Consider the following 16,516-nt stretch of genomic DNA (forward strand, 5'->3'; position numbering starts at 1 on the left):
TAGACAGCATTTTCCAATTCTAAAACACATTTTAAAGATTCTCCAAGAGCTTTATTAATATCAGTTGTTTCACCATCACCACTAGATAGGTAATACACAATTGTGATAAACTCTAATGGGAAAAGTAAGATCTCACTTGGCCAGCTTTTAGATAACCTCAGCAGAAGCCACAAACTGAACAGGTTCAAGACTAAACTAGACAATAGCCTCTACTCAGAAACAAGATATATTTAAGACAATTGAGAAGACTACCAAAACGAAGTTAAAATAATACGTGAAACACTGCTACCATCTAGTTACTGGAATAGCAATTTGCAAACATGAAGATCACACATCTCTGCAAAAGTTTATGGATCTTTGATTTCACAAAGAAATAGTTCACCTAAAAGACAAATTAATTTTGCTGACTGTATTAGAGACATCAAAGTGGAAAAAAATCAATATCCACTATATAGTACTTACACTTATCTACGTTTTTGTTCTTTTAAATACTACGTACTATTTGAACACAAAACACCACATGCCTCAGAACAGCAAAAACAACAACAGGTTGGGATGCACTGCCCTGCAGAATATATGTATTAGAGTGGTATTTGTTCATTTAACTCTTTTTATTACACAGTGAGGATTGGAATCTAGGTCTCCTGACTCCCAGTCCTGTGCGTTTTCCACTAGGAATCATAGATCAGATCCAGTCCCTATCCCAAATGAGGCTCACTTTGTCCACTGTAAGTGTTCAATAAACATGACTGATTGATTGATTGTCTGACAATTTTACAGTTTTAGACAGATTAGAGCTGCAGTTACACAGCTGTTAGGAATAGAAAGTTGGTATGGAAGACTATTAGGTTACTGACACTCTCTAATGATGTTTATTCCTTATACCTTTATGCTAAGGAGAAATGGAATAATTTTATCTATAAAAAGAACCAGACCTCTAAAAATGTGAGTGTCTCCGTCAGATCAATTCTACAGCTCTTTAAAAGCATTCCAGATTTCCACTGTTGGGTTGTGTCTACAAAAAATTCAGGTCATTCCAAGTGATAATCAGCCTTTATCCTTCATCACCCCAAATACTATGATCAAGTTTCTTTTTTTCTGGCTATTTTTCCTTCTCTGTTAATACTCGCAGACAGCACAATGAAGAGTTGGTATACTAGCTCTTCCTGGCTGACTTCCAAGGACAAAAGGCAATGCAAAAAACAATCCATCCACCAGTATGGGGAAGCAGCATGGCTCCGTGGAAAGAGCACGGGCTTTGGAGTTAGAGGTCATCGGTTCAAATCCCGGCTCTGCCACTTCTCAGCTGTGTGACTTTGGGCAAGTCATTTAACTTTTCTGTGCCTGTTACCTCATCTGTGAAATGGGGATTAAGACTGAGAACTCCACGTGGGACAACCTGATCACCTTGTAAACAGTACTTAGAACAGTGCTTTGCACATAGTAAGTGCTTAATAAATGCCATTATCATTATTATTATTATGAGAACGACACAAAGGAAAAATGGCTCTCTATACATTGTTACATACACTTTGAAAGTTTTCAATTATTGACAGAGCAAACAAAAACTTCCTTGTCGCATGCACTTATTTTCTCTTCCCAAGTATAGCTATTTCTGGAGTACCTAGTTGTAGGGGGAAAGCACGGAGAAGCAGCAGGGCCTAGTAGCAAGAGCACAGGCTTGGGACTCAGAGGTCGTGGGTTCTAATCCCGGCTCTGCCACTTGTGTGCTGTGACCTAAGGAAAGTCACTTTAACTTCTCTGTGCCTCAATTACCTCATCTGTAAAATGGGGACCGAGATTGAGAGCCCCATGTGGGGCAGGGACTGTGTCCATCCTGACTGCCTTGTATCTACCCAAGTGCTTAGAACAGTGTTTTGGCACATAGTAAGCGCTTAACAAATACCACAATTATTATTACTACTAGAACAGAATATTAAATAGATGTTTCTGCTACCATACCTTTCCTTCCAAGCTCCTTCCCAAAGCTTTTTTTTTTTTTTACAGAAATCTTTTACAAAGTCAAAACCAATTCTGTTTTATTTAAAAGACGCCCAGGGGAAAAGGTGTTTTTTCCCTGTCATCCATAGGTTACTTGAGAAGACAGTTCATCAACATTGGCAATTACAAGAAAGGTACCTACTACTGTGAATAAAAGTTGCTTATTCTGACCTAAACAGACAAGATTCTGGAGTTAGTGATGGACCTCAGACCACAGGAAGCACGGGGGCACTCCAAAGTTGGAACAAAGGCCTCAGGAAATGTACCCCATTCAGGACAGTGGAAAAGCATGCCTTTGCCTAAGCTGCTATAAAACATAACCCAATTCTATTTGGTTACCTTCTTTTACCCAAAACTGGGCCTATGGCACAAAGAAAAAAAATAGTGAAGCTGTACGATCTCTCCCTTAAGTAAAAGCTGAATCATTTCCCAGCTATTCAGATAGGCTAGGGCACAAAATAATTACATTTGATAGCTTGAATCATGAGCATTTGCAATCAAGAGAGGTGTTCCCTAAAACTGTACAGCTAAAATATTCATTTTCAAAGCAACTGTGTAAAACTAGACTGTCTCCACAAGAGTTTTAAAAATTTCATTTATTGAACTTTTGCCCCTATAATATTTCTAGATTTAAAAGTTCTCTTCAAATTTATGAACATTTACAACAAAAATATTACCCCTGTATATTTTATTTATGTACTGAAGAAAAAGCAGAGCCTTCAGTGCCAAACTTTACTCCCTGAAACAAATTTCAAATCACTCAGGAATTAGCATTACTGGGCACGCACTACTGCAATGCATTAACGGCTTAAAAAAGTGGAAACTCCTAAAGTACAATCAGATCTACCATTATATATATCTGAACTACACATTTTTGGATAGATTGAAAGGAAGGAATTCTTCCAACACATGGCTGCCGAAGAAGAACATGTGACATGGGTGTTGAAAGAAATGGTTGTGCAAATGCATGCAGCACTGGACATGGGTTAAGTGCTAAACCCTATGTTTCTCAATTCAAGATTCTTCAGGAAGGCAATCTTATTATGGAAAACAGAATATCATTATTTATCGGGGAATAAATTTACACAATGGGAGAATTATGCTGAAACTATCAAACTTTTCTGACCGCTGCCATTTGGTTTACTGCCTTTCAAAACTTCAGAATAATCTGGTAAAACAATTAAATAACACACTCTGTTCTAAAACAAACCCATCAGTGCATTTATCAAGACTAGTTTACCTGCAATATAATTAATATTCAATGAATCTTGTCCAAGCATAGTAAGGTTAGACTTCTTGCCAAAAATTCATCTTATCGTAGGCACAGCAGAGGAAGATTTTTGTTGTTGTTGTCTTTTGTACATACAGGCTCCTGAACCTCAAAGAAATGCAATTTCCTTCTATCCTCAACTAGGCTAGACATTCATAGTAAAAATGGCAGAGTAGTGACAATTATCTAGTTTAATTCAAGCACCACAGAGAGTCAGTCTGGCTGATACCAAGCCCCCAAATAATTAAGGAAAACAATGTTTAAAAAGTCATATTCCAAATGTACTAAATATTACATATGAATGCTTTTTGTTTAGTTTGGAAAGTGCTTTATGATAATTTTTATTTATATTACACATTTATATTGCAAATTCCTTCCCAAGAAATCTGAAAACATAGAAAGTCTATGAACATTACAAAGTTTGTTCATACAACCATCACACTCCCAAGAATGCTGGGAGAAGAGAGATGAAGGGGGGTGAATATTATCATAAGGTAAACTAAATTAAGGACAAGCCTACTCCTAAAGACTACATTCTAATTCTGGTTCTGCAATCACTTTTTGAATGACCTGGCAAAGTCTATTCATACTCAGTTTCCCCATTAATAAAAAAGGACCATGATAGTATTTCCATGTCCCAGATTTTTTTTTATTTTAGCAAAAAGGACCTATCTTATAAGGTTTACAAGGAATAAAAATACTTAAACTGCAGGAAGACTTTACAGTAACTCTTTTTTACAGCCTTCTGCTGAGAATGAGAGAAGAATTAAGTGGGTTCTCCGACAACATGACTGAGCCTCTATTGGGTCAGAAAGAAAGTCCCTGGCAGAAACTGCCTTTTTATGATTGAATTTTCTACAGATATTGCCAGTTCTCCCACAAGAGAGGAAAACTTGCACCGTAGTTCTCACTCCTTCAGACACAGTTGTGCATGAGCACAAACCAACGGTGCCCAGGACCTGGAGGAGATGGGGGCCATCAGCTTTTTCGACTGCTTGTCCCAGACATTGACAGACAGGGCTTGTCCCAGACAAACATTTGGGATGGGTAATAAGAGTAAAAAAGACTGAACATTAGTGCTAGAGTGGGGTGTGAGTACCCAGGGGCTCTGGTGGCACAAAAATGCTGAAATGGAAGTTGGGGAGATGAGGAATTTACTGGGAAGGCCTCCTACAGGAGATGCAATTTCAGAAGGGCTTTGACCATGGTACTGGGAAGAGCAGTGATCTGCCAGATGGGAAGACGGGAAGGCTGTTGCAGGAGGGAGGGAGGTGAAACCAAAGTACAGGGAGTAGTTTAGCTTGACGGCGGGAGGAGAAAATCTTCCCAGGTCCATACTAGGTTCATTACAGGAACAGGCGATGCTACTGGTGGCTGACAGCCTAAAACACTACCGCCAGGGCCACATGCCATGGCCAGTAGAGCCAAGATGGTGGCTCTCCTCTTTGCCCTGTGTTATTCATTCATTCAATCATATTTATTGAGTGCTTACTGTGTGCAGAGCACTGTACTAAGCGCTTGGGAAGTACAAGTTGGCAACATATAGAGACGGTCCCTACCCAACAGCGGGCTCACAAGACGCAGCTCCAGGCCTTATGTGGTTCCTATCATCCTCACTGGGCTAGAGAGAGTGCTAGGATACAGCTTGCTCCCTTACCTGGGGCCTTTGGGGTGACTGAAATGGGACCTCTCTCCTAAGGGAGGTGTCCGTGCCCATCATTACTACCTGCACTGCACCCCCTCACCATCACTGCTCAGTGTTCTGGTAGGAAAATATTTTTGCTTTCAGTGTTTCAGTGGTCTGCCCATGATCACACAGAATGGTGCTCAGAAATCACTCCATGGGCAAATATGGTTTTGGGGGCTCGGTGCAGGAAAGAGCTCTCTGGGCATAAGGGGTGGGGAGTTCCTGGCAACTGAAAACATGCTCTGGAATAAGATTTTGCCCAAAGGGCAGTATGTTTACTGGACCTTGCGGGAAATGTGTTCAGGGAAAAACGGTGAAAGATGTTATCAGCCAGGTAGTTATATTAACATCACTACTTCTGGGTCCAACTTGTACTTCCCAAGCTCTTAGTACAGTGCTCTGCACACAGTAAGAGCTCAATAAAGACGACTGAATGAATGAATGAATGGAGCAACTGTGACTAGACAAGAGCAACATGCAAGAATCAACCATGTGGCCAAGAAAACACATACCAAAACCATGTGTTTGCTTACTGAGATAAGATGTACTCCATTTAGAGAAATACCAAAACCCTAAATGCCAGTCATAAAACGCAGGCAAATGGCACTCTAGTTAAGTCTCTGGCAAATATGGGCTAAATCATGTTAAGTATTAACTTTATAATGTGAAAAAACGCTCCCTCCGGAATTCACCCTGAACTATTTTGTCAATATCATGATGGGACTGGAAAGAGTCCCCTTAGGATAGCATCAGTAGAGCAGTGCATTTTGGAAAAGAATAAATGGCCCATCTAATAGTTCAGTCCTAGTCAAATGAAATCACTTCAACGAAGCTCTGATGTTCATGGACTCAGAACTCACTCCAAGTTTGAAAATCCCTCTTTTATCCTTGTGTAGCTTCGGCAAGGTAAAACAAAACACAATAACGACAGACCTACAAACAGGGCAGTAACTTTTAAAACAAAATTAGTGTAAAACACATTTTGGGTCAAATACTGGCCAATTCAGCCTCTCTTAGGCAAGCAAATTGGTAACACCAATAGTTCTAACACAAAGGATTAAATTGTTTGTATCTTTATGCTCTTATTGGCTTTCAAATGATTTTTGAAATCATGGTTGCCTGTGATTCTCAAATTTGTATATTCTGCAATATTCACCTCTGCCTTAAATCACCCCCAGCAGAAATAGTTTTTAGTCTGTTGGTGATTCTAGATATGTAGAATTCACCAATGATCAGGTTTTCAAATTATCTCTGGTCTACCAACTATTTAACATTAAACATTTATGGCATGCCTATTACATTCAAGCACCTGTACTGGAAGCAGTACAAAATGTGATTAAGATGCCAAAGATTTAACCCACTAGAAAATGACAATCTAATTTAAAGGCTATACAATCAAGAGCTGCGTGAGTAACAGGACAGACAAAACATTACTTTATAAAAGCCCATCCAAGTTTTGCTGGGGTTTTTTTTTTTTTGGCTATTTTTCACCTTTCCCTTTCTGGTGATTTCAGTTTTGGCTTATGTTTGTGAGGAGCAGAGTGAAAAGGGGAGGCAGTAAAGCTCCCCAAAATACCTACACCTGACCTGCGAGCCTGAATCAGGTTGACCAAAGAGATCTTAATAATGATGATGGTATTTGTAAAGTACTTACTATGTATCAAGCACTATTCTAAGTGCTGGGGTGGATACAAGCTAATCAGGCTGTCCCACATGGGGCTCGCATTCTTAAATCCCCATTTTACAGAGGAGGTAACTGAGGCACAGAGAGGTGAAGTGACTTATCCAATCCCGGCTCCGCCAATTGTCAGCTGTGTGACTCTGGGCAAGTCACTTAACTTCTCTGGGCCTGTTACCTCATCTGTAAAATGGGGATTAAGACTGTGAGCCCCAAGTGGGACAACCTGATCACCCTGTATCCTCCCCAGCGCTTAGAATAGTGCTTTGCACATAGTAAGCGCTTAACAAATGCCACTATTATTATTATTATTATTATACAAGGTCACAAAGCAAACAAGGGGCGGAGCCAGGATTAGCACCCAGATCCTTCTGATTCCCAGGCCGGTGCTCTATTCTGTAGACCATGCTGCTTCCCTACAGATCTCCTTCTCAAGCCAGAGAATAACTCCTACCCCTGGTTGGGGCTCCTGAACCCACAACCATGAGAAGAGCATAGCTGGAAGGGTCATGGGCCCTCACAGCTTGCTGCTCACTGCACAGAAGAACCGTAGGCTAGGAATGAGAGACCCTTCCCACACCTCAGGGAAGTTGCTGTGGAAGTTCTCTCATGCCACTTATGTTCACATCTTTAAATTCTCAGGCTTCCCCCATCTGAAATCTATTTTGGTGTCTGTCTCCCCTCCCACTGCTAGATGACTATTCAATCCTCGAGGACAAGGTTCATGTCTACAAACTCACTCTACTGTTCTCTCCCAAGAGCTTAATTCAGTGCTCGGCACAGAGCTAGCACTCAGTCAATATTATGGATTGTGACAGGGTAGCATCAGCAGATGACCCTCCCTGAGACAGAAGGAGGAACATCTACCCCCAGGGCCCCCACCCACACTAGCTATGAGAAAAGTCAGAAGGACATGGGGTCTAATTCTGGCTCCATTCATTCGATCATATTTATTGAGCGCTTACTGTGTGCAGAGCACTGTACTAAGCGCTTGGAAAGTACAATTCGACAACAGGTAGAGACAGCCCCTACCCATCAATGGGCTCACAGTCTAGAATGGGGAGACAGACAACAAAACAAGTAGACAGACATCAATAGCATAATAATAATAATTGCTTAAAGACAGTTTGAATGCAGTTCACGAGCCTGCTGTGTGACCTTGGGTAAGTCACAACTTCTCTGGGCCTCAGGTACCTCATCTGTAAAATGGGGATTAAGAGCATGAGCCCCATGTGGGACAGAGACTGTGTCCACCCCGCTTAACTTGTAACTAGCCAGCACTAAGAACCCATGCTTGGTACACAGTAAGCGCTTAACAAGTTCCATAATTATTATCAATATTAGATCAGGCCACACACTGTCAGCACTTACCCTGCGAATCCCAGAATCTGCAAATCAGCCATGCTGCCCTCCTCCATTTCTCAGTCTAGTTTCCCGCTCTCATTCTTGCTGCGATAATGCAAAGCTTCCCCTTTTTGCGCACTCTAACTCAGAAAGCAGCAGGAACCACGATAGGAGTTAAGGCAAGTCAGACTCACAGCTGCCCTAAGAAATTTTCCCAAGAAAGCAGTCATTTTTGGCATCTTACAGTCACGACCTTATGGTGTTCGATACTAGATGAATCTCTTGGACCAGGACAGGAGTATTTCTCTGGAAGTGTGATTCACATATGTGCAAAGATGCAATAACATACACCACCACGGATGCTCCTGGGAACTGCAAGCCACATGGGATAAACATACAAGAGCCCATCTGAGGTAAACTACTCCCTCAGAAACAAATCAAGCCCAGCCATCAGGAAGAATGTACTTGGACGGGATTGAGTCACAGGATGTGAGCCCAATCAGGGCTCTAGGGGGGAGAACAGAAATTAACAAGTAAGGACAGGAAGGGAACAAGGAGATATGAGGAAGGGACCAGTAGGGTACAAACTCAGATTAATAAAAGAAAGGGGAACCGAAGTAGGAGTGGAATAATAGAGGGCAAGAAATTGGCAGGGTCCCAAAATGTAAGTTAGTGGTAATGAATCGCACCTGGGACACTACCAAACAGCAGCTCTGAAACTGATTGGCAATTTTAATTATCAGTGACCCAGATTTGGTGTTTTAAACAAATAGTAACTCGTTTCTTTTCCTTTATCCACTATTTACTGAGTGTCCCTTGAGAGTGAATTCACCATTCTGGGGTTACTGAAGAATACAAAGTGTTGACACGAAACCTTTCCTGTCCTCCGTGCTATAATCGAAGGGGAAAGACATTCTACAGGGGTAGCTGATCAGAAGTAAGTTGTTTTCATGGAACAGAAATAACAGTTTTGTAAGAAAGGAAAAGGTGAATGTGTGAAATGGTCTAGAAATACACTTTTAATGCCTAAGTGAACATAGGAGCAAAGGGTAAAGAGGTGTCAAAGATAACATCAAAGTTTCATGCATGGAGACAGTGGTATCATTGAAAAGGATAGGGGAAATTAGTCAGTGGAAAGAAATAAGGAGAGTGGCCAACCCTATCAAAGGCTTTGGTGAGGTCAAAGAGGATGGAACTGAGATACTCTAATAACCTCTAGGTCAGAGCATCTCAATGAGGTCATTTGAGAGCAGTGGTCTCGGTGGAACGGAGAACACTAAACACCATATTGCAGGGAGTCAAAGACAGAGATGAAGGAGGAAAAGCTGAGGTTATATAAGTAGACAGCATACAGTTTATTAAAAAGGAGACAGGTAAGTCTTGAAGGAGAAGCAGAGCACCAAGACATTTTTCAAGAATGCCTTCAAGTGAAGGTCACCAAAAAAATAAAAAATAAATCCAAAAGAGAAAGCGAGACTTGCTTTCTGCTGTTAAATGTTGGCATTGGAACTTTGGCTGAACTTTGCAACATGTATATTTTACCACAGAAAAACTTGTTTTAAACTTAACACTGATTTCTGAAGTGCATTTAAAAATGTAAGCCTTAATATATAATGTAAAGTATATATTTATATTAAAAGGACAGACTCATAAGAACATATTAAGGTACTATTATTGAACTTGGATTCCAAAAGTATACTGTAGTTTTTGCTGGATGGTACTGATATGAAGAAAAACTAGGTTTTCAAGTTCATTCCCTGAATTTTCATTATACCTAATGTGCTGTATCCACCCTGAATCATTTCCTAATAATCTTACTTGACGAATTCTCATTTATTTTCATTAAGCTTAGAGAAATGTATTTCAAGCAAAAGAAATATCAAAAAGTTTATTACAAATCTTCAGGAGGGTGCCAGGGAGTTGGTATAACCCTCTTCAACAATTCAAAGCAAAAACAAAGAGAAATTTCACTCATCGCACTTTCATCTATTTCATTTGATTTGTTCACCTACAGAAGAGCAGCAAACTGACCAATCTGATTTTATTTCTTACAGTTACATTCTAGAAAAGGAAAATTTAAAAAGAATTTCTATTTATACACGAAAAGGAGGAATGTGAATCAGAACTGGAAAGTGAGGAATTGTCAAATAGGAGGGAGAGGGTTAAAATTAACATGGGAGAGGGAATGGAGAATGCAATCAGCAAAGGGGGAGGGGGAGAGCACACCAGCAGGAGCAAACAAAGAAAATGAGAGAGAAAAGATAAAGAGGAGTTTTTAATGTCAACCACTAGTAATTTTCTCTTATTTCACTAAAAATGACTGACACTTAAAAGTTAATTTTTAAAGTTATTTGTGAATTTTAAGTAAAAAAAGCGTTCTTCCGGCTCTTGCAACAATCTACCATGAGAATCTGGCAGTGGGAGCAGATGGGAATCTGATTTGCATAAACTCACCACTGCTTTAGAGACTGCATTTTTTTTAAATAGGTTACTGTGCAAGCCAAGATTTCCACTGAATATATGAGAATTCCAGAAATTAGAGCTTCATGAAAAATGTTTTGAGCTTTACAGGCCTAATTTCAGCATTCATTCATTCATTCAATCGTATTTATTGAGCGCTTACTGTGTGCAGAGCACTGTACTAAGCGCTTGGGAAGCATCTCCATGTATACATCCCACTGCCTACGATTTACATGGGAAAATCGCGATGACTAGTTTTCTGGCTCCGTGTTATATACTGCAACTTGACAAGCTTCCCAAGACTATAACTTTCACAGGCTACGGAACAAATTCCGCAATGTAATATAGCTTACGTATGCTTTAAAGAAATGGAAGAGCCTAATGTATCCCACGTACTAACAGGCCTAAAAGAGTTAAAATCATTTAGTTTTATCGTTTCATAATAAGAAAATTATCTGCATCCTGGCCCTAAATCCACACTGATGTATCACTCTGCTATAGTACATAGACCAGTAAGGGGCGGGGGGAGAGAGGATCATTTGCTTCCAATTTTGGAAGTGATCTGATTTAGTTTTCAAACACAAGGAGTCCAGTTAACACTCACAGATGGGCTCTTAAAATAAGGGCAGGGAATGTAAATTTATGAACACTTGGCACTCGGAGAGCCACCTTCGCTTCCAATGGAAAGCCTGTTCAGAGATCCTGACGCCCTCAGGGGGACTTCAGGTCTCCACACCACTCAGGGCTGGGTTGCTTCATCGACATCTTGATGAAACTATTAATCAATCAATCAATCGTATTTATTGAGCACTTACTGTGTGCAGAGCACTGTACTAAGCGCTTGGGAAGTACAAGTTGGCACCATATAGAGACAGTCCCTACCCAACAGTGGGCTCACAGTCTAAAAGGGGGAGACAGAGAACAAAACCAAACATACTAACAAAATAAAGTAAATAGAATAGATATGTACAAGTAAAATAGAGTAATAAATATATACATATATACAGGTGCTGTGGGGAAGGGAAGGAGGTAAGATGGGGGATGGAGAGGGGGACGGGCGGGCACTATTTGAGCACCATCAAGCACCGTACCCCGTTGAGGAACTGGGATCATCATCAATCGTATTTATTGAGCGCTTACTATGTGCAGAGCACTGTACTAAGCGCTTGGGAAGTACAAATTTGCAACATATGGAGACAGTCCCTACCCAACAGTGGGCTCACAGTCTAAAAGGGGGAGACAGAGAACAAAACCAAACATACTAACAAAATAAAATAAATAGAATAGATATGTACAAATAAAATAGAGTAAAAAATATGTACAAACATATATACATATATACAGGTGCTGTGGGGAAGGGAAGGAGGTAAGATGGGGGGGATGGAGAGGGGGACGAGGGGGAGAAGAAGGAAGGGGCTCAGTCTGGGAAGGCCTCCTGGAGGAGGTGAGCTCTCAGCAGGGCCTTGAAGGGAGGATCGTTCAAGAGAAACCGTGACCGTTGATGAAAAGTGACCCTTACCTTGATGGGAGCGGTAGAGAACTTGACCTTTCTGTCGGGCACAGGCTCATCCTCTTCAGAAAGTCCTGGGAACTCCTCATAGTCGCTCCCATAAGTACATGCCTCCTCCGCTTCCTCTAAGCTCTCTTTCCCCCGTGGGCCTTGAATTTCGGGTTCCTGATCCCGGTCATCATCAAACCCTGCGTTTTCTATTCCAAAGGCGGCGGGGCCCGAAGAGAGGCCGGACGAGTTCCTCTTCTCTGTCCGTTCTCCCCCTCTTTCTTCCTCCTCCTCCTCTTCGTCCTCGGTGTCTCCGTCCCCCGGGGGTACCTGGTGGGCCGGTTCCCCTCCCGGAGGGGTCGCCTTCAGGTCGGGTTCGGTGCCCAGTCCCGGTTCGGCCGCATCCCCCACCGGGGACTTCGGCGACAAGGGTGGCTGTTCTGGGGCCTCGTCGAACTGGGGGTCTCCTTCCTCCTCTTCTCCACCTCCCTGGATCTTCTCCAACAGGTCGGAGTCGCCCCCGGGGCTCGTCTCCACGTGGAAGTGAAACTGTTCTACCAGGCCACTGCCGTCCGGGGAGCCCGAGCTGGGTCGCCTTCTCTCGGCCGCCCTTTCCCCCCTGCTCGGGGAGAAGCGGTCCACGTTGTTTTGCTGCTTGATGTTCCTCTCGAACAGCTTCCTGGTCTCGGAAAACTTCTCCGCCAAGGCCGCCTTGTCCAGGTCTCCCTCCTCGTCGGGGGCGCCGCTGCAGGGGGTGTTGAGGAGGTTGTGCTTCTGGACGTTCAGGCTGGTGGGAGAGGCAGGAGGGCAATCTGGCAACGCCACCGGCCTGCTGCCACTCACTTTGGTCTCGGCAGGTGGGCTGCTTTCGACGGCCGGCACGGTGCTGCCCATCTGCAGGAACAAACTCTTAATCTTGTGCACCCGGTTGCCGTAGCAGGCCCGCCCTCGGCTCTGGCCATCCTCTTCACTCCCCGTGGCACCGCGGTGCGGCTTCCCGGCCTGCCCGGCCGCATGCTCCGGGTCAATCCCGTCGAAAGAGCACTTGATGGCATGGAAGTCCGATTTGTAGGTGTTTCTGTGCGGAGAAGCGCTGCGCAAAGTCCTCTCCCCCTTGCCTTCGGTCTTCATCATTTTCCGGGGGGTTCCCCTAAACCGGGAACAGGTGCGGACCAAGTCGACCCCCTAAGGGGGGGACGGGCAAACAGGTTTTCCCCACCAGTCCTTCCAGCGGGTCCGAACTGGAAAACGGAGTGGCCAGCGGCTTCCCGGCTCCCTTGGCAAAGCTGAGGCTGAGAAACAAGCGGCCTCCGGGATACTTCTCAGACCTCACATTGGAATGGAATTTGGGAAAAGGGGGGAGGGCGTATTTTTTCTTTTATGATTGATGGAGCAGCCAAGTCCGTAGCGTTAAGGACCCGCAGATGAACTCTTCACGGGATTCAGAAGTTGTCCATCTGTAAGGGAGGGACGAAAACGACAGATCCATTAGGCTTTTGGGAAACCTCAGTCCTTCTCTCCCCCACACTCCCGGGGTGCCATACATCGGGAACTAGGAGAGTCTAGCGAGGAAAATAAATGGGCATTTCCCGGGCCGGGGTTTCCCGTCACTCCCACTCTCTTCCTCCGCCACTTTTCCCGGGGGTGGGGCCGGGAAGCGGGGCACGATGGCTCCCTTCCCCTCCACCCGGCTTCTTGGGTTCCCTCCTCCTCTTCTTAACAGTAATAATGAGGTATTTGCTAGGCGGTTACTGTGTAGGAAGCGCTCTTCCTCAGTCCCCTTAACCCATCCATCATTCATAAAATGAATAAATATGTCCAAGTAAAATAAATAAATAACTTGTACTTCCCAAGCGCTTAGTCCAGTGCTCTGCACACAGTAAGCGCTCAATTAAATACGATTGATTGATTGATCCCGGCTGCCGCCAGACACACGATGGCTCCCTCCTCTTCTTCACAGTAATAATGTGGTATTAGTTAGCCGGTTACTGTGTAGGAAGCGCTCGTCCTCAGTCCCCTTAACCCATCCATCATTCATAAAATGAATAAATATGTACAAATAAAATAAATAAATAACTTGCACTTCCCAAGCGCTTAGTCCAGTGCTCTGCACACAGTAAGCGCTCAGTAAATACGACTAACTGATTGATCCCGGAAAAATGTACAAGTAAAATAAATAACTTGCACTTCCCAAGCGCTTAGTCCAGTGCCCTGCACACAGTAAGCGCTCAATAAATCCGATTGATTGACTGATTGATGGATCCCGGGCGCCGCCACACATACGACGGCTCCCTCCTCCTCTTCTTAACAGTAATAATGGGGTATTAGTTAGGCGGTTACTGTGTAGGAAGCGCTCTTCCTCAGTCCCCTTAACCAATCCATCATTCATAAAATGCATAAATGTGTCCAAGTAAAATAAATTCATAAAATGAATAAAAATGTAAAAATAAAATAAATAACTTGCACTTCCCAAGCGCTTAGTCCAGTGCCCTGCACACAGTAAGCGCTCAATAAATACGATTGATTGATTGATCCCGGAAAGATGTACAAGTAAAATAAATAACTTGCACTTCCCAAGCGCTTAGTCCAGTGCCCTGCACACAGTAAGCGCTCAATACATACGATTGATTGACTGATTCCGGAAAAATGTACAAGTAAAATAAATAACTTGCACTTCCCAAGCGCTTAGTCCAGTGCCCTGCACACAGTAAGCGCTCAATAAATCCGACTGACTGATCCCGGAAAAATGTACAAGTAAAATAAATAACTTGCACTTCCCAAGCGCTTAGTCCAGTGCCCTGCACACAGTAAACTCTCAATAAATCCGATTGATTGACTGATTGATTGATCCCGGCCGCCGCCAGACACTCGACGGCTCCCTCCCCTTCTTCTTAACAGTAATAACGTGCTATTAGTTAGGCGGTTACTGTGTAGGAAGCGCTCTTCCTCCGTCCCCTGAACCCATCCCCACTGTTGGGTAGGGCCTGTCTCTATACGTTGCCAACTTGTACATCCCAAGCGCTTAGTACAGTGCTCTGCACACAGTAAGCGCTCAATAAATCCGATTGACTGATTGATCCCGGAAAAATGGACAAGTAAAATAAATAAATAACTTGCATTTCCCAACTGCTTAGTCCAGTGCCCTGCACACAGTAAGCGCTCAATAAATCCGATTGATTGACTGATTGACGGCTCCCTCCCCCTCTTCTTAACAGTAATAACGTGCTATCAGTTAAGCGGTTACTGTGTAGGAAGCGCTCTTCCTCCGTCCCCTTAACCCATCCCCACCGTTGGGCAGGGCCTGTCTCTCTATGTTGCCAATTTGTACTTCCCAAGCGCTTAGCACAGTGCTCTGCACATAGTAAGAGCTCAATAAATACGACTAATGATGATAATCCCGGCCGCCGCCAGGCAGCGGGCCCTCCTCCGCTTCCCGGCCGGGAACCGTCAACTTTCGGCCTCCGTGGGAATTTCAAACCAAACGGGCCGGGGAGTTGGAGGGACGAGCCGTTGGGAGGAGATTCCCACCCCACCCCCGAAGTTTTCCCAAACACCGACCTTGGAGACGGAGGGTCCCGTCCCTTCGGCGGCCCGCGCCATCTGCCCCCCGTGCCCACCTTGCCACTCCCCCCCCCCACCCTTGTTGGTTCCTTCCTTCTCCCAACTCTTCCCTTTCCTTCCCTTCCCTTCCCCAAGCTCGCTCCCGCCGCTTCCCGGGCGGGGGCGCGCACGCCGGGCCTGTACCATTCCCGATCAGCCGCCGGGAATTCGGGCGATACCAAGTGGGATGGAAAGGGGGGGGTGGGAATTGGGCGACCGCCCGGGCTTTGGAGTCAGACGTCATAGGTTCAAATCCCGGCTCCGCCAATTGTCAGCTGGGGGGGACTTTGGGCAAGTCACTTAATCAATCAATCAATCAATCAATCAATCGTATTGGCCCTGCTGAGAGCTCACCTCCTCCAGGAGGCCTTCCCAGACTGAGCCCCTTCTTTCCTCTCCCCCTCGTCCCCCTCTCCACCCCCCCGTCTTACCTCCTTCCCTTCCCCACAGCACCTGTATATATGTATATATGGTTGTACATATTTATTACTCTATTTATTTATTTATTTATTTTACTTGTACATTTCTATCCTACTTATTTTATTTTGTTGGTATGTTTGGTTCAGTTCTCTGTCTCCCCCTTTTAGACTGTGAGCCCACTGTTGGGTAGGGACTGTCTCTATGTGCTGCCAATTTGTACTTCCCAAGCGCTTAGTACAGTGCTCTGCACATAGTAAGCGCTCAATAAATACGATTGATTGATTGATTGATTGATTGAGCGCTTACTGTGTGCAGAGCTCTGGACAGTAAGTAAGTAAGTGCGCTTGGGAAATACAAGTTGGCAACAGAGACGGTCATTCATTCATATTTAGTGAGCGCTTACTGTGTGCAGAGCACTGGACTAAGCGCTTGGGAAGTACAACTTGGCAACAGACAGAGACGGTCATTCATTCATATTTAGTGAGCGCTTACTGTGTGCAGAGCACTGGACTAAGCGCTTGGGAAGTACAACTTGGCAACAGACAGAGACGGTCATTC

At 44.0% G+C, this 16,516-nt stretch overlaps 1 protein-coding gene across 3 annotated transcripts in view; it reads right to left on the minus strand.

The window, feature by feature from the left end:
- The window catches only part of LOC119932180 (neurabin-1-like), an 87,445-nt gene extending 71,928 nt beyond the window's left edge, over positions 1-15,517 (minus strand). For all 3 annotated transcript variants that reach the window (XM_038751124.1, XM_038751123.1, XM_038751122.1), the window contains exons 1-2: positions 15,497-15,517; positions 11,960-13,395 (exon numbers count right to left, since the gene is read on the minus strand). In XM_038751124.1, the coding sequence (XP_038607052.1) occupies positions 11,960-13,072 (1,113 nt within the window). In that variant the 5' untranslated portion in view covers positions 13,073-13,395; positions 15,497-15,517. The remainder of the gene's footprint in view (positions 1-11,959; positions 13,396-15,496) is intronic.
- Positions 15,518-16,516: the final 999 nt, after the last annotated feature.

The sequence above is a fragment of the Tachyglossus aculeatus genome, chromosome 9 (assembly GCF_015852505.1).
Source record: "Tachyglossus aculeatus isolate mTacAcu1 chromosome 9, mTacAcu1.pri, whole genome shotgun sequence".
Taxonomy (NCBI): domain Eukaryota; kingdom Metazoa; phylum Chordata; class Mammalia; order Monotremata; family Tachyglossidae; genus Tachyglossus; species Tachyglossus aculeatus.